Source organism: Lynx canadensis, chromosome E1 (assembly GCF_007474595.2).
Source record: "Lynx canadensis isolate LIC74 chromosome E1, mLynCan4.pri.v2, whole genome shotgun sequence".
Lineage (NCBI taxonomy): Eukaryota > Metazoa > Chordata > Mammalia > Carnivora > Felidae > Lynx > Lynx canadensis.
Genome location: NC_044316.2, coordinates 57,365,558 through 57,383,684, shown reverse-complemented (window position 1 = coordinate 57,383,684; position 18,127 = coordinate 57,365,558). Strand labels below are relative to the sequence as shown.

The following is an 18,127-nucleotide window of genomic DNA, read 5'->3' as shown; positions in this document are numbered from 1 at the left end:
GGCTTCAAAGCCGAGTGGCTGGCGGTGAAGGACGAGCATCTGTATGTGGGCGGCCTGGGCAAGGAGTGGACCACCAGCACGGGGGAAGTGGTGAACGAAAACCCGGAATGGGTGAAGGTGGTGGGCTGCAGGGGCAGCGTGGACCACGAGAACTGGGTGTCCAGCTACAATGCCCTGCGGGCCGCCGCGGGGATCCAGCCGCCAGGTAAGGGACCCGGCCCCGCCCGGGGTCATGGCAGATGCCGGTGCGCTGCGCGCGCGCTTTCTCTGGGCACAGCGGTGTTGGGCATTTCTGCCTGTGCGGTCTGTTCCCAGCCCCCCCCCCCCTCCCTTCACTGTCCCTGACAGAGCGCCTCCTGCTGTCTCAGACCACAGCCCCTCCTGTGCCAGCTCTTCTGGCCCTTCCCTGAGGGTGGGGCCCGGGCCCCGCCCCTGACCAGGTAGAAGCAAGGTGGACCGCGTTCTGGTTCTCCCCTCGCCTCCCGGGAGAGTGTCACGGCTTGTGTGTGTGTGTGTGTCGGGGCGGGGGGGGGTTGGGATGTTCAGAGCGGCCAGGCAGCTCCAGGCTTGGGGGGCGTGGCGCTGGGGACGTTGCTTCGCCCCCAGATAGGAGGGTGTGCTGCCTCCTTTTCAGCCTCGAGGGAGCGTCTCCCCCAACCCTGATCCCTTCCTCACAAATCCATCGTGCTGGCTTATCTCGCTCCCTTCCCCCCGGGCTCGCTCGCTCATCGTGCTCCTCGGTTAGCAGCAAGGGAGCAGAAACGCAGACAGAACTCCTGGCCACGGGTCCCCAGGCCTGGGCGGTCTCGGTCTGGCTTTCCCGTCTTTGTCTCTCGGAGTGACCAAGGACGAGGACGGACGGAGAGCGCCACAGGAAGCAGGGAGGTCTCGATAGGACGGAGTGGTGACGCTCCCTGGCGGCCCGCCCGCCACGCACTGTCAGCAGCGTGGAAGCCCGCGCGGGGAAGGAGGCGCCGCGGGCGCACGACCACATGGTGGAGGGTCCCGTCCGCACCCTGCTCGCGGGCGGGGCGGTCTGGTGACCCCGGGGGGTCTGTCGTGTGTCCCCAGGCTACCTCATTCACGAATCGGCGTGCTGGAGCGACACTCTGCAGCGGTGGTTCTTCCTGCCGCGCCGCGCCAGCCACGAGCGGTACAGCGAGAAGGACGACGAGCACAAGGGCGCCAACCTGCTCCTGAGCGCCAGCCCGGACTTCGGCGACATCTCCGTTGGCCACGTGGGCGCCGTGGTCCCCACGCACGGCTTCTCTTCCTTCAAGTTCATCCCCGACACCGACGACCAGATCATCGTGGCCCTCAAGTCTGAGGAGGACGCGGGCAGGGTCGCCACCTACATCCTGGCCTTCACACTGGATGGCCGCTTCCTACTGCCGGAGACCAAGATCGGAAACGTGAAGTATGAAGGAATAGAGTTTATTTAAATTCACAAAATTCAGACCAGCAAGGCCGAGAGGTGGACGGTGTTCAGCCATCAGGACTCAAGTTTTCTAAAAACCGGAAGACGGCACTTTTCCGTGGTGTTTTGTTTTGCTTTTGTCTTTTCCTTTTCAGAGCTCAGGTGTGTGCCTGGTTCAGAGACCCTGCCCGCGCCCCAGAACAGGGGGGTCAGTCCCAGGGTGCGAGCAGAGCAGCCGCAGGAGGGGGTTCCGCAGTGCGCAGTGCCGGGAAAGGGGCCGGGACAGTCCCCCTTGCGGCCACCTGTTCTGTGCACTGCCACCTGGTGGTGGGAGCTGGTCCCTGCGGGCGTCCTAATCCGGGACCAGCCCTCCCTCCTGCCCACCTCCCTTTCTCTCCTTCCCTTTGTGCTTTCGTTTAATAAATGTTTCTTGAGCTCCTACTGTGTATCCAGCACTGTCCCCCCGTGGGAACAAAACAGTGAGTCTGAAGTGGGACCTGCCCGTCGGGAACTCCCAGGCCACCCCCTTTTCTTCCTTCCTGGTGAACCTCGTGCGTCAAATCCACTCCTCGAGGCGCCCGGAAAGGAATCTGTCTACACTACAGGGTGTCACAGGGCTGTGTGGGCGAAGGCAGACCTCCAGGGACGCATCTACCCACAACCCACAGGAAAGGACACAAGTTTGCTCGTTTGTCCTCGGCCTCACATCAGGCAGTCTCCGCTCCGTGTGGCTGACTCCACGGTTTTTCCCTTCAGGAAGCTTCTGTGGCCAGGCAACACTTGGAAGTTTTAATTATGGCGCTCGCTTTGCCAGCATGTGTACTGAGGTTTTAATTATTAACTCATTTTAATTAAACCAATTTCCTTTCTCATAGTGGAGTCACCAAATCTTATCACACAGACCAAAGTCCCATAGTTAACGAATTCATTCCCAGCAGTGGAGGAGGCTGGAATTAAGTTCTGACAGGTGGGAAGACAAGTGATTAAGCATTTAGAAGTCCTCGGTCAGAAGATATGAAGACAGAACATTAGCAACTGTCAGAAGTTGTCTTGCCTTTAAAGACTTCCACGAGTGACGATCTTTTCCTTCCTTTACGGGCCTGCCCTGGGTCAGGGGTGCTGGGCTCTTTCCAAGAGAGGTCATGTACGAGGCCAGCCTGGCCCTGTGGCTTCTGTCCCCTGACCTTTTGTTTCTCCTCCCCTGGGGAACTTTGCAGCTTCTCCTCTGGGAACTTCACACAAATCGCTTGCTTATCCGCGTCCCTGTGGCCTCTTCGTGCTCCACGGCAAAGGCAAAGGGTTTAGGACAGGTCAGCCGGGACCAGAGCCGAGGAGGGCCCTTCCCCTGAAGCTCCCTCACCCCTCAGGGAGTTGTAGGATGCCTGATGGTCTGGGAAGGGCCATCTTTTAGGCTCGGGTGTCACTGAGGACCCCTGTCTCACAGACTTTTCCCGCTTACAGACTCTGATACCGCTGCTAGGAAGGAACCCAGGGAGGCTCCCGCTCCCACTATGAGGTATCTGGCAAAAGTACGTGACACGTTTCTCTGGAACTCGATTCCTGCTGGACGTAGGCTGGAGCAGCCAAGTGTTTTCTGACTTTGCCTGGCCGGGCTCCCTGACCCACGTCCTTGATAAACGTCACTGACGTGGAGGCCGTGTGAGTTTTTGAAACGGAAGCAAAATTAGGAAGGTTGGACTTGGGACAGTCACTAAGTCGAGACCTTTCTGATGGCACTTCAGGCCTAGGTGCCCCAAGGGGGTTTTCACAGTTAGGGATTTGGGACCGTTTTAAAGCTAGACGTTTTCTGTTTCTGTATTTGCTGCCGTAAAAGCATCAGGATTGCGTTCCTTCCTGCCGGAGCCATTGTTTTCTAAACAATAAAGTGCTAGAGGGGACTGTGAATGCTCTGTCTCCGGCTCTGTGTTGGCTGTTGGCCAGGGGCCTCGTGCAGGAAATGTAAGAGGGGTGGCGATTCACAAACAGGCCGGGCTCTCTCAGGGGTGCGCTCTGTCCTCTTCTGGGGCGGGGGCGTCTGACAGGCCATGGGAATTGGCGGGACAGGCGCCTTCGCAGACCAGGGAAAGACTTTTCTGGAAAATGAATCATCCAGTCCCAACTTTTCCTGTGTCTGAAGGAGCCCGTTTGGTCATTGCGGTGAAGGACATGGGCTGTGAAATCACTCACAGGTTCCAGTCCTGGCCCCGACGCTTCCCAGTTGTGTGGCCTGGGACAGCACGTCTGACTTCTCAGTCCTTTGAGTTCCTCGTCTGTAAAGGGAGGATGCTGCTGTGGACGGCCCCCGGTGCCCAGTTAGCATGCGCTCGCCGCGTGATGGGGTGATGAGGAGGGTCCCGGCAGAGAGGTTAGGCCGATCAGGGTGCCCTTGGCGTGTCTGTGGAGCCGCGGGGATGAGCCCGTTCCCCGGGGTGCGAACCCTCAGGAGCACCCAGGAGCAGCGGATGGGGAAGGGCTGTTGGAGAAGACGGGCCTGAGCTGGCGTAGGACCCAGAGGGCGTGCTCACAGGTCCTTTGCTCTCTTCAGACCCTCCCTTGCCCTTCCCCCTCCCCGCCCTGCTCTGCGTCCCCAGAGACTGACCTGGGGGGTCCCCGCGGAGGGAGGAGGATGAGCCGGAGGTCCTCAGTTCCCTCCAGCGGGGTCGCCTCCGGCACGATCTCGCGAGAAGGGTCCCCCCTGCCCTCTCAGCCCCAGTGACTGCTCCCTGCCCTCGGCCCTTCTAGCCTGAGAGTGGTCCACACTCCAGGAACCACTCTACCCCTCGTGATGTCCCTACCCCCGCTCACTCACACCTCGCAGGTCGTGCCTTCCTTAAAGCCTCCGTCGGTGACCCCCGTTTGGAGCCATCTGTTTCCTACTGGGAGCCTGACCATCAGATACCGCAGGGAGGTCAGGGAAGAAGGGCCGCAGAGGGTCCGCGGACTGAGCCACAGGGAGGACCCGGTGTCCTTGGCAGTCCTCCGGAGAACGGCTCCAGGAGGGCCACGAGGGGGAAGCCGGAGGGCGTCGGCCTGAGACGGAACCGGACAAGGAGTCACCTCTTTGAGAAGCTTCCAGATACCGCGGGGTCTGGGCTCACACCCTCCTCACACGCGTGGTGACTGTGGCCTGCTGGCTGCTCTCTGTGTTCAGGGTATAATTCATCAGCAAAAGGAGAGCTCCCAAGCACCGTCTCGGAACGGAGTGAAAACAAGTGAGGTTAATCTCTTCCCAAGCGTGAGTCCTGTCCTATGCACTTTAAATTGGTGAGTTTCAAGGTAAATCATACCTTAATAAAATTGTGTAAAAGATGCGACTCAAAAGCCTTCACGCCAAGAAAATTCCAAGGCCACGCGGTCTTACTGGTGAATTGCCCCAAAGATTTAAGGAAGAAACAATACCAAGCCAACACAAAACCTTCCATGATTTGGGAAATCGAGAACACGTCCTGACTGATTTTCTGAGGGCTCCACTATCCTGATACCAAAACCAGACACATCTTTTACAGGAAACGACAGATACAGACCAGCATCCCTCATGAACAAAGACGCAGAAGTCTTTGATGAAAATCTAGCCAGTTGAATCCAGCTGTATATCAAAGCGGGAGTAATTCACGAGAGCGTGTGTTTTATTCCAGGAAGGCAAGGTGGGTCGAATAGTCAAAACGTAACATAATCCACCACGTTGCCAGAGTCAAAAGGAAAAATCCTACAATTGTCTCAAAAGACACAGAAAAAGGTTTGGACAAAATTCAACACCTGTTCACGATTTTAAAACGAACAAAACTCTTAGCAAACCAGGCATAAGAGGAACGTCGCTCATCACTTGATAAAGGGCACTTGCCGTAAACCTACAGCGAGCATCATACTTTGTGCTGAAAGACTGAAGGTCTTCCCCCCCCCGCTAAGGCTGGGAACGAGGTAAGAATGTCCCCCCAACAACCTAATTTCTTATGTTGCAGCCATTTTAAACCAAAACTCGCACAGAAGTTGCAAAACTAGCACGGTGCCTTCGCGCAGCCCTCTCCGGTGTTAACAGCTTCCCGTTTTCACGAGCGTAAGCGCAGTGATCAGACGCGGGAAACTGACCTTGGTTTCCTCACTTTTATTCACAATCATCCAATGGGGTGTCCCAGAGCGTGCAACTGGGCAAGGGAAAGAAAGTAAAAGAGAGTAAAATTATCTTTATTTGCCAGAGACAAGATCAACGGGGCGGGAAAGCGTAAGAAGCCTTCAGAAAACAGCTACCAAAACTGAAGAGTTGAGCTTAGCGGAGCTGAAGGACAGATGGCACACGTACAGAAATTCACTTGTTTCTGTGTAGCTGACGTGAACAACTGGAAACCCTGTGTAGTAGTTAAAACCTGGGAATGACCCAAATGTCCATCGGTGCACGTAAACGCTTACGCAAGTTGTAGTCTGTCCCCGTGGGGCACGACTACTCAGGAAAAAAGTCAGCCGAGAGCTGGTATTCGCGTGTGGCACGAATGAGTCTCAAAAGCCTCGTGCTAAGTAAAGGCGGCCAGATGCAGAACATCACACGTTGTACGTTTCTGTTTCTATGAAACTCTAGGACACGCGAAACACATCGGTAGTTGCCAGGGATGGGGGCTGGCGGAGGGGACCGACCGCAGAGGGGCATGAGGAACGTTTGAGGATGATGACAATGTTCTGTAGATTATGGTCATGGTTGCCATTTGCACACCCCTGTCAAAACTCATTAATGCATTTTAATGAGTGCATTTTAACGTATGTAAATCATATCTCAAGAGAGCAGGGGGGAGGGGCAGAGGGCGAGAGACCGACTCTTAAGCAGGGTCCACGCTCAGCGTGGAGCCGCACGTAGGACTCGATCCCATGACCCCGGGATCGTGACCTGAGCTGAAATCAGGAGTTGGACGCGCAGCCGGCTGAACCATCAAGGCGTCCTGAGCCAATTTTTTTAAAAAGAAAAAGTGGGGGTTTGAATCCCAGCTCCTTCCCTTCTTGCTGCACAGACGGGCACATTTTGCCTCTCTCGCCTCTGTTTTCTCATCTGCAAAGGGAACCCCCTTTGCAGATACCAGCCACGGGGGTTTGGGTAGCAAGTGGGCCGAGGCCCGTGCGAAAGGTCTATGGTAGACCCCAGCAGGAGCCTCTGGGGCCAGTTCCTGCGCTCGGCGTGCAGGTGGGGGAGACGCAGGAAAGAATACCCTGTGAGCCGGCCAAGGGTCCTCGCCTCCGAAAACCCCCAGGCCTCTCCCTGCCGTGTTGGCAGTGGCTTCCTGGTGACAGCAGCCGGACCGTCGTCTGCGGTGCCCGGGACTTTCCGTCCTACCGGCACGGAGTCCCTCCTCACCGGACCAGGCCCTCTCAAGCTCGGTTCCGCCTGGAGGGCCCCGGGGGAGTCCACACCCCGCACCCGGATTCCATGCAGAGGCCTTGGGCTCACACCTTCCTTGCCCGAACACGAAGGACTTTCCAGGACCGTGGGGCTAAAGATTCAGCAACTTGAGTGGGAAACCGCGCCACCATGAAAATGAGGCCAAGGAAACCCCGGTGAGAATGGAGGGGGGCGGCGGGCGGGGGGGGCTCTCACCCCCAGCCCCGGTTGACCACCGCAGACCCAGCAGGAAGAGACCGCGTCACTGTCCCAACCTGGAGGAAGGAGGGTTTCTTCCTCCCCGCGCCAGCTCAGCCACTGGGAAGCCACCTTACGCCACCTCCCAGTTTCCCCCAGGGGCCTTTCTGTTTATAACAGCCCCTCCCTTTCCTCTAAAACTGAGCCCCTTCTTCCTTGCCCGGTGGAGTTGCCGGCGGCTTTGCTCCGGGTAGCAACTCTTAGCTCTTCGTCAACAAACTGGTTTTTGCTGGTAAGATAGCTGGCAGTTTTATGTTTAAGGGTAACGCCACCACCACCTCCCAAAGGACTTCCTTCGTACTCTCTTCCTGACGGGCGGCTTGTGTGGGCAAAAATCGTGGAGACTGAGAAGGGGGGGTCCTGGGGGTTCTGCACCAACGAAGCTGAAGCTCCTTCGTCTGGATGGGATTTTAAAACTCACCACGGTCTCTCCTGCCAGCGCTGTTTCCAGATGCTTCTCCCCCTGGATATCTGGTTTCCCTGGAGGGAGCTGGAGGAGCCACGCAGCTCCCTGAAACCTCACCTCGTGGGCAAACAGCCATTCAGGGCTTGACCTCGGCGCGCCTTCCTGGGATCGCAGTGCCAGGGAACCCGTGTGTCTCAGCCCTGGCCGCCACGGCAGCCACCTGGAGGGCTTTACGTTGCCGATGCCTGTCCCCACCCCGGAGATCGTGACGGAGTGGGCCTGCACACCAGGAGTTTGTAAAGCTCCCGGGTGACTGTCATGTGCAGACCAGGCTGCGAGCCACTAGGCTGGGGAGACCTGGGGACATTCCAAGGGACAAATCATCCAGAACCGTGGCATGCAGGTGACAAAAACAAAAGAGGGCGTTCGTTGCCTCATTTAACCGCGAATCCCAGGGCTTGACCTTGGCAGCTGGACCCAGGGGCTTGGACCACAGACTCGGGACCTACCGCCTCCAGGTCTCAGCTCCACACACACCCCCCCCCCCCAGATGGGCTCTCCCCGGGGCATCCACAGCCCCCGGGCACACGCACCTTACAGGGACCCTCCCTGAGGCCGAAGCCGACCCCCACTGGGCCGGCCGCCCTCATGGCCTCTCTCCGACACCATCCCTGTGGCAAGGGGCCTGCAGGGCCCTGAGCTGCCAGGTCTGGGTCAGACTCCGGGGGAGCCTGGGCCCCCAGACAGCCTGGGAGTGGGAGCCGGTGACTTCCCGAGGGAAAAATGCAGTGCTGCTTTCTGTTGGGGGGGGGGAGGGGGGAAGAGACGGCTGGGGGGGAGGGGGCTCCGCAATTTACACCCGCCCTGCAGGGCTGAGAGGCTGGGAGAACAGCCCTTATCGGGGGTGGGTGGTGTGCCCCCTGGGGGTCACTTGCTGGCTGCGTACTTGGCCGTGCTGTCTCGCGTCTCCGAGCCCCCCTCGCCTGTCCGGGGATGACTCCGTGCAGCCTCGCGGAGGGCCTCTCAGTGAGGTCAGGCTTGCCGCACTCTCAGCGCGGGGTGACGCCCGGTGAGCGGCCGTCCCGGCGGTGGCCACCCTGCCGGCCACGTGCCAGACCCAGGATACGGCCCGGAGCGTTCAGCGCGAGCCCAGGCCACACTGGCAGGTGCGGCCCCAGCCTGTCTGTTCCCACCCCCTGCTCTTCTTCCCGGCTCCCCCTCCCCCTCCCCCACTCCCTCCCCCCCCCACCGCCGCCGCCCTCCCCCAGCGCCAGCCCTTGGGGCCAGTCCAGCTTGGAAGGTTGTTTACAATCAAGCCTAGCTGCCGCGGCGGGCAGGCCGCCTCGCTCCCCTCGCTCCGGTTATCAACTCAGTTAGACTGCCCCCGTGAGGTCCAACATCTGCAGCCAGAGCTGAGAGGAGGGAGGGGACCAGGGAGCCTTGGGCCGGCAGCCAGTCCCAGAAGAGACCCAGGTCAGGTGGTTTCTAGAAATCGAAACTCCACTGTTTTCTGTGGCGTTTCCTGGGACCAGCATGCCCCGCTTCACACGGGGTTTTCTGGGTTGAAGAGGGGATCCCGCAGCAGGTAGGCAAGACGATCCAGGGCAGCCATCAGTAGTGGCCTCAGGTAAGCTCATGCCTCTTGTTCTCAGGTGGGTATCCCTCTCACTGCCCAATGTAATCTGGTGGATACAGTCTCCTTGTGTGTACTCAGCTGGGATCTGGTGCTCTCCCTCAGCCCAGAAACCATCATTGCCGCTCCCAGATCCACAGGGTCTCTATGTACAGTTGTCCAAGTGGTTCACTGCACAAGGACAAAGGGCAAACAGGCTTGGAATTCAGCCCAGTGCCCTCTCACCAGTTGGTGTATTCCAGCCCAGGCCTATACCTATCCCAAGAAAGAGTATCTTTTTTCTAATTTGCAAAAGTCAGGCAGCCTAATCCCAATTTCCCATGTGAGGGAGCCAGGCTACAGCAGGTGGCCATGACCACCCCAAGGACAGCCATATTTGCATACCACGTACCAGGTGCTTGATCGGCCACTGTTAATGCACAACTGGGGTGCTGCCTCAGGGTCACCAGCCCTGAACTCGTAGGGGCGCCCACAATGGCGGCCTCGTTGCCCACTTGCTGGGCCCGGGAGTGGCGTGGGGCCACGGGATTGTCACCGAGCCAGGGAGACGATGACTGGTTCCCCCACAGCCGGGGCCTGGCGGGCAGAGGGAGGTGAGGGGCAGAGGCTGGGATTAAGGCGAAAACCGAGCCCCAAGAATTGCAGAGAAGCAAGGACTCCAGGCGGACGTTGGAAGAGCTGCGCCCCCCAGGCTGGCTGTGTAGTCTCGGTGGCCCGAGCCTCTCCGCGCCTGTGTCTTGGGGACACTAACCTCAGAGGAGGCAGCACCAGGTCCACCGCTCAGCATCTCGCCCCCAGCCTGCTCCCCCGGCCCCCGTCTCGTCCGCACCCCCACCCCCACCCCCACCCCCACCCGGCTGCAGCCAGTCCCAGGCCTCAGCCCTGACTCCCCCTCCCAGCCACTGTCTCTGGCCCTGTCTGTCGCTCCTGCCTGGATTTCTGAGGACCTCCCGGCGTGTCCCCTCCCTTTGGGGCCCACAGAGAGCTCTCAGGCCACGCCCACAGGAGTCCAGCTGCCAAAAGTAAAGCCCTACCTTCAGCAGGGCCCACCAGGCCTCTGGGGATCTGGGCCCTGCACCCTCTACAGCCTTGCCCAGGGCCTGGTTTTCGGAGATGGGCTTTAGTGCCCGCTGTCCTGCTGCTTAGAGACCTCCGCCAGTTCCCCCCACCCTTCGTCTGGGCAAGTCTCACTCCCTCCTTACGTGCCGAGGACCACCCCTCGGGGGAGGGGCTCCCGCTGGGGGGGGGGGGGGCACCCGTCACACTCACAGCTGAGAGCAGGGACACCACACGTAGGGTCTGAAGGATCCTGGTCCCAAGGGCTGCCCAGCTCTGCCGTCTGACTCTTCCACTTCCTTCCACCGCAGGACGGGGGCCTCCCAGGAGAGCCATGGCCCTCCCACCACTCCTCTGGATGTGGCTGCTGGTTGCAGGGACCCAAGGTGAGCTGAGCCCCAGGAATGCCCAAAGCGGCCATCTGAGGGCCCGCTGCTCCGCCTTCTGTGGGGCTGACCCCTCCTTGCGGAAAATCTAGGCAATGTTCTGCCTGGGTCACCGGGGTCAGCCCGGGTTCTCTCCTGCCTGGAGCCCTGGTGAGCCCCAGTGACGGTGGCTTATAGGTTCTGGGGGGACACCAAGGGATTCTCCGTTTCATCCAGTGGGACCCGGAGGGACTGAGCACCGGGAGCCCATCACACAGGCCGAATGCTGGGAGTTGGGGGTGGGGTCACGAATCAGTGCCCCGTGGACCCAGTCAGACTTCAGAGCTCTGGATGCCTGTCTTCAGAAGTGTTCTCAGGAGGCCCTTCCTTGTCCTGGTGACCCCATGGAGGCCTGCTGCACCCCCAACTGAGAACTACCCTTTGACATGGCATCCAGCTCCTGCCTGACCCTGTCCCAGAACAGCCCCACTTTCTCTCTGCACCTGGCGTTTCCTGCCAATGTTTCTGGGGGGGGTCCCTGGGCCTGCCATTCCTGGACTCCCCCCCCCCACCCTCCTAGGGGTCCATGCTGTAGTGCACAGGCAGCATCCCCGAGCCCCAGACGCCCTCAGGTGGGGTCACATAGGCCCCTCCTCCTCCATTCTGCCCCCCCCGGGGTCCCGCCTCCCCCGTTCTCAGGCTTTAGGGTCCCAGCTGCCCCTCCTGCCCCTTCTCAACCAACAGAGGAAGGACTCAGACCTCAAAAATAAGAGGCGTTTTACCTCCTGGGGGGGGGGGGCATGTCCTCTACCCCTCCCCTATAGGTGAACCCCTCGACGATGGATGGAGGGCTTTAAAGTTCGTTGCACAGCAGGCACCCCGCCCTGGGGGGAACTGACAAGTGGTCCTCGGGGGGCAGGGCCCCCGGATAGGGAGGGAGGTGGGCCTTCCTCCCTGCTGACCTTTCTGTTCCCTTGGGGACCCTGTAGGTGTGAAAGATGGGGACGTGCGGCTGGCCGACGGGGACAGCACCAATGAGGGCCGCGTGGAGATCTTCTACAGAGGCCAGTGGGGGACGGTGTGTGACAACCTGTGGGACCTGACGGATGCCAGCGTCGTCTGCCGGGCCCTGGGCTTTGAGAACGCCACCCAGGCTCTGGGCAGAGCCGCCTTCGGGCCAGGTAGGCCTGCCGGAGAAGGGCCGGGCCTCCTCACTCAGCTTTGGCCAACACTTAAAGCAGTGCTAACACCCGAGCTGGCCAGGGGCACTCACACTGGCCTTGCCGGCAGCCAGTCCCTCAGGCCCCGGGAACCATACCTTCCTGAACCATCCGGGGGGGGGGGGGGGCACGTCTGTGCACAGGACCGTTTCCACTGACGCAGGGCCCGTGATTCTGAAGAAAGGGAAACAATCCAACTATCCAGAGGCGGGGGTCGGGTAGAGATGATGGCTAGTTTGTGGCGCCACCGGAATAACCCCGAACCCGCACTCGGATCGCCGCCAGGTCACACCTGGGGACAGACCCCGCAGGGCAGCGTGAGGGACAAGGGGCCGCCGGCATGGAGCGGGAGGGCTGCCCGGGGCTCCCGTCGCCGCAGTAAACGCAACTGGCCTCTGCAGTCGGCAGTTCTAGGGGAGCTGCAGCCCTGTCCACGCCCCGCCCCCCCCCCCCCCCCCCCCCCCCCACCCCCCCCCCCCGCGGAGGGCGCCAGCACCCCCAGCCCCGCCCTTGTGTGCCTGCAGGCGCGGGCCCTATCATGCTGGACGAGGTGGAGTGCACGGGGACAGAGTCGTCGCTGGCCGAGTGCAAGTCCCTGGGCTGGCTGAGGAGCAACTGCAGGCACAATCAGGACGCCGGCGTGATCTGCACCAACGGTGAGGCCCGCGCGCCGCACGCCCGCCCTCGCCCTCCCCTGCACCGCACGCCCTGCCCCTCCCTGCCCCGCCGGGCCTGTCCCGGAGGGAGGGGGCGGGAGAGCCCCTAGAGCAGCACCACGCCCCAAGCGATCCCCCATTCCCCACGGCCCTTCGCCCCCTTCGCCGGGCTGCTCAGAAATGCTCCCTTTAACCGGGTCCTTGGGCAAGAGCCGCCTGCCCCCTGCACGGGACACCTGCGTGCTGCAGGCTTGCGTCTCGAAGCCTTTTACTTTCCTTCCTCCTCCGTCGGCGACACGGAAGGAGCGCCCGCGTGCCTGGACGGCAAGCCCTAAACCCTGCCCCCCCCCCCCCACCGTGGCTCCCGCCCCTCTGGCCTCCCCTCCCCCTCCCCCTGCACCAGCACGCGGGCTGACCTCTCCGGGCTGCTGCGCGTTCTTCAGTCCCCGATTCCTATCTTTCTTCTCCTTCCTGGGCTTCGCACGGGGCCTGGGGACCCGGGCAGCCCCCCCAGGCTTGGGGACGGAGCATTTACACAGCGATAGAGCCACCGCGTGGAAGGCTCCCTGGGAGTGGGCGCGGGGGGCCGGGCAGGGAGCGGGTGGTGACCGTGGGGGTGGAGGAATGCGGGGCTGGACCCGCCTGGCTGACTTGTGACCCATTTGTGAAAAAGAAAGAACAGGTGGGATTTTTGTTCCCAGTTAGGCTTTGGGGGTGTCGGGGCAGGGGTGCATCACCCCCGGCACCACCTGGGGGGGGCTTCAAGTGGCTTCTCTAGGCCCCTGTTCCCTGAAGGAGGCTGCTAGGGACCCCATGGCTCTGAACTGAGTTTCTGTAAGACTCTCCCTCCTCAGACGGTGCAGCCAGGGAAAGGGTCTGGGTTTTAGAAGGCACCACCTGGGTGACTGCTTGAGCAGCTGGGATTTTAAAGGGGGGGGGGGGCAGGGGCGCTGGACGTGGGGGGAGGTGCTGCCCGAATGTGGGGGAGCAGAGGAGCTAACTGGGGTGTCCCACGGGGGTGGGGAGGCTCTGCACCACAGAGGGGACGGCACCCCCTGTCTCCCCCGGAGCCTTCCTGAGTAGATAAGGCGAGGAGGAGGCCGAGTCCAGGGGGCAGAAGTGCTCTTGGGTGACGGCCCCTGGCCCTTCTTGCTAACAGTGTGCTCCCCTCCGCCCCTTTTAGAAACCCGCGGTGCCCACACCCTTGACCTGTCGGATGAGCTCCCTGCGGCTCTCGAGTGGATCTTTGACAGCCAGAGGGGCTGTGACCTGTCCATCAGGGTGAGGGTGAAGGACGACGAGGAGGAGGGCCTAGACGTGTGTGGTCACAGGCTGATCCTGTCAACCAACCCCGAGGCCGAGGCCCTGTGGAAGGAGCCTGGCCCCACCGTCACCATGGAGGTGGACGCAGAGTGCCTGCCTGTCGTCAGAGACTTTATCAGGTGACCATCCTCGGGACGGGGGTACCAGGGCCTGGGCAGGGTCCCCAGGGCGCTCCCACCTCCCTCCGGCGGCAAACCTCAGGGGCTACGGCACCGACCTCACGGGTGCTTCCGCAAGCACGTGCGTGGGCACGACACAACACACACTCACACCCACGTGTGCCCCCACATATCCGCATGGTCTTAAACAGGCACGCCCACACCCTCACGTGGACACACGTGTGCTTGCACACGCTCGGGCTCACAGGTGTGTGCGTCCCACCCTCTCGCGTGCACATGCACACTCTTGTGCGCACACACAGTTGCGCACTCTACACTCACACACACACACACACACACACACACACACACAAATACCGACTTTCACAAAACACTGTATAAAAAAATCTCCCAGCAGTCGCCGCCGTTAGAAGAGGCATCAAACCCTCTGTGGGTCACAAGTCCACCGGGTCCAAGACCCGGACCGGTTTGGTGAGAGGTCGCTGGAGGGGCCTGGGGCAGAGCTGGGAAGGGGTCCCGCACAGCAGAGGCCGCCGGTCTGGGCCACGGCCTCCGTGGAGGCCCAGTCGTGCGTGTGTTCGAGGAGGAGTCAGGTGGTCCAGAGCACACACACCTGTCTCTGAGGTCACGTGAGGTCACGGCCCAAGATTTGCAAGAAACTTAAACGTAGTTCCGAACTCACCCTTCTCCCCGTCTCGCTCTGACCTTGCTCGTGTGGAAGGTGGAGCGCTTGTGACCCCAGACCCCTCGGAGTCTCCCCCGCCCGTGAGCCAGCGCCCCAGCTGGGGACACGGAGACACCAGGGGCCCACCTCTCCGGGTCCTGGGCCGACCCTCCCGCCAGGCCGCCCTGCCGGGGCCCCCAGGGGGCTTGTGCTCCGAAAGCACGTATTTAAAAAGAGCTGCTCCTTCTCTTTCTCCGGACCTAAAGCTCTATGTAGCTGCGAGCGACAGTGAAGAGAAAACAACAAATGTTGGCAATTAAGACAGATTGAAACGGTTTCTTTCCAGCTGCCCTGTGCTGCACCGCCCCCCGCAATGGGACCCTCTCTATGAGAACCAGGCAGGCGCCCTTCCCCCCCCACTGCTGCCCTGTGCCCCCCGCCCAGTGGGACCATCTCTACGATCCGTTCAAGAACCAGGCAGGCACCCTTCCCCAGCTTCCCAGGCCCAGCTGGAATCACACCCTTGGTCAGAGCTCAGGATTCTGGAGCAGTGGTGATGCCCCTGTCTCTTTCCTTCTCTCTCTGTCTCTTCCCTTCTCTGTCTTTTCCCTTTTCTCTCCGTCTCTGTCTCTGTGCCCTCGCCAAAGGCAGAAAGGCTACAGTGAGCTGGATGTCCCTGGCCTCCGGACCCCGTCCGGCCCCGGGAAGGCCTCAGGAGACCTGATCCCCATCGAGGGCAGAGACTCCCCCCATTCCTCTGCCTGGGGCCCCCTGATGCCCGGGGCCTCCTCACCAGTTCCCGTGGTTTCTGAGGGTCACCGACGCTCCCCGTCCTTGTTCGAGTCTGCCTCTCAGGGGCAGGCCGAGGGACGACTGGGACCCCCCCCCTCCTCACACTGGGGCCCACCTGAGGCTGAGGTGGGCAGTGACCGGCGGCCTGGGAACCTCCCACTCCGGCCTGAAATGAGAATTGGGAGGGGTGGTAGCCACAGTCCCTCCCCCCTTTTGCCAGCGCACCTGCGGGGCCTGCCACCAAAGAGGCCGTGCTCGGGAGGTGTGCGCCCCAGTGCCCTGCCACTGCCCCAGGGCGAGGCTTCAGTGATTCGGGCAGATACCCAGCTGGTGGGTGGCCGGCCAGCGGGAAGATGCCCTCTTCCCCCTGCGAGTTCCTGTCGCCAGCAGGAATCACACATTAGGCTTCGAGAGTAGCGAGTACAGGAAGGGACGAGGAGGGGAAGACCCGCGTCTGCCACCGTCACTGGGCACAGGGTCTCCTCCCAAGGGACCCCACCCGCCCCATCCCGGGAGAGGATGGCAGGCCTAGCCAGCATTGCCTTCTAGGCAGACCCCTTCCACACCTGTTCTCACCCAGCACAGTGGGTCCTGGTGGCGCCCCAAGTCACAGAACCAATCATAGGTTGGGTGCCACCGGCATGGGCTCCCCATCAGCAGGGGAAACAGACAGGGAGCAACCAGGGGTGATGCCCGTGTCATGGGGGCAGGAGACGGGTGCTGGGGACAGAGGGGCACTGACAGGCACCCAGCAAGGGACCGAAAGGGCCCTGGCCCGGCCTGTGACGGCAGGAAGGAAGGGGTAGTGTAGTGCTGATGCCCGAGGTGGCCAGCAGGTCCTGGTGCCCAGGACACCAGAGGGTGATGACCGTGACGGCGGAGGCAGAGCACAGAGGCTGCTGGTGCTGCCTCCGTCGCAGGTGAGGGGCGGAGCGTCGTGCTTGGCGATCCTGGGATCTGCCCGCTTGTCAGATCTGAGCAGATGTGAGATTGGACTGTGGGTTGGCCCGAAAGATAAGTCCATGGGGCACTGAACGCCTCTCGAAACAGCACCGCCGGGGGTGTCTGTGGGTCAGTGGCAAACACGGGATAGATGGTGATGTCAGAGAGGCAGGCCCGGCACACACCCGGCCCCCTGTTGTCCCGCAGGGGCAGGGGTGCCAGGCTGGTCAGCGCTCGCTCCCCTTCCCAGGTACTTCTACTCCCGAAGGTTGGACGTCTCCCTGACGTCTGTGAAGTGCTTCCACAAGCTCGCCTCCGCCTACGGGGCCTGGCGGCTGCAGAGTTTCTGCGCGAGCCTCTTTGCCATCCTCCTCCCCGAGGACGCCTCCTTCCAGACGCCCCTGGACCTCTATGCCTATGCACTGGCCACCCGGGACCCCATGCTGGAGGAGCTCTGCGTGCGGTTCCTGGCCTGGAACTTCGAGGCCCTGACGCAGGCCGAGGCCTGGCCGAGCATCCCCACGGCCCTGCTGCAAGTCCTGCTCTCCAGGAGCGACCTGGCCGTGCGCAGCGAGCTGGCCCTGCTGATGGCCGTGGACGCGTGGAGCCAGGAGAAGCAGCCCTCCCACGGGGAGGTGGAAGGCCTTCTGGACGAGATCCGGTTCCCCATGATGCTGCCCGAGACCCTGTTCGAGCTGCAGTTTAACCTGTCCCTGTACCGGGGTCACGAGGCACTCTTCCAGAAGAAGACTCTGCAGGCGCTGGAGTTCCACACCGTGCCCTTCCGGCTGCTGGCCCAGTACAGAGGCCTGAACCTCAGCGACGACGCCTACCAGCCCCGGCTGTATACCTCGCCCACCTGGAGTGCCAACATCTCGGGCGATTCCCAGGCCTCGTCCGGCTACCCGTACATTCCAAACTGGTCCTTCCAGACCCCACAGCACCCCAGCTTCCTGTTCCAGAACAAGCTCGTCTCCTGGTCGCTCCTGTACCTTCCCACCGTCCAGAGCTGCTGGGACTACCAGTTCTCGTGCACCGCGGACGAGGTCCCCCTCCTGGGCCTCTCCAAGTCCACCTACTCGGATCCCACCATCGGCTACCAAAGCAAGGCTCTGATGCTCTGCGAGGGGCGCTTCGTGGCGGACGTCACCGACTTCCTGGGACAGAAGGCCTCGATCCCCGACGCCCTGGGCACCAACAGCTCCAGGAGCGCCTCCCTCTTCCCCTGCCCGGAAGGGTCCTTCACCAGCTTCCAAGCGGTCATCCGCCCCTTCTACCTGACCAACTCCTCCGACGTGAACTAGGCGCAAGCGAGCGCCGAGAGGCCAGGCGCCTCCCAGTCCGCCCCAGGCTTGCCGTTGCTGGCCGCCTCCTGTCTGCAGCCACCCGCCACACCGGCCACCAGAGGGCCCTCGCGCTTTCACTGATGTCTCTGAGCTTAGAGAAAGTACTGGAAGGTTTCAACTAACGTTCACCACCCTGCACAGAAGTCCCAGTTCCACCCCCACCGCCCGGCTGGTTTCCAGGTCGAGAAGCAGCAGGACCTGGGAGGGGCAGCGGCTGGACTTTCCACCCGGCCTTTCCCTTTCCCGGTCGGGTCCTGTGCCGTCCCTCGTCCGAGATCATTAAAATTGCACTGATTGCCCAGTTCCCGCGTTGGTGCCCAGAGTCACGCGTCCGTTCTTGCGCTCGGACGTCGGGTGTGCTGGGTCCTGGGGCTCAGAATGAGCAGACACAGCCCCTGTCCTCGTGAAGCTGCGACCCGTGCGGTGGGGTGGGCGGGGCAAGTAGACACCCCCGGCGTCATCGCAGTGGGGACGGCAGGTGATGGAAAGCAGAGGGTGCGCAGGGCGGCGGGCTGTGGAGAAACGAGAGCCCGGGGCATATGGAAAATGGGGCGGGGGGCGGTAACCCCAG

General features: G+C 61.7%; 1 protein-coding gene across 4 annotated transcripts in view; it reads left to right on the top strand.

The window, feature by feature from the left end:
- The window catches only part of CANT1 (calcium activated nucleotidase 1), a 30,381-nt gene extending 12,521 nt beyond the window's left edge, over positions 1-17,860 (top strand). For 2 of the 4 annotated variants that reach the window (XM_030294554.2, XM_030294553.2), the window contains 6 exons: positions 2-205; positions 10,441-10,515; positions 11,484-11,675; positions 12,239-12,370; positions 13,554-13,812; positions 16,461-17,860. In XM_030294554.2, the coding sequence (XP_030150414.1) occupies positions 2-205; positions 10,441-10,515; positions 11,484-11,675; positions 12,239-12,370; positions 13,554-13,812; positions 16,461-17,514 (1,916 nt within the window). In that variant the 3' untranslated portion in view covers positions 17,515-17,860. Of the gene's footprint in view, position 1; positions 206-1,071; positions 3,323-8,939; positions 9,068-10,440; positions 10,516-11,483; positions 11,676-12,238; positions 12,371-13,553; positions 13,813-16,460 lie in introns of those variants that run through there. The other 2 variants (XM_030294555.1, XM_030294556.1) reach the window with 2 other exon arrangements.
- The last annotated feature ends 267 nt before the right edge of the window (positions 17,861-18,127 follow it).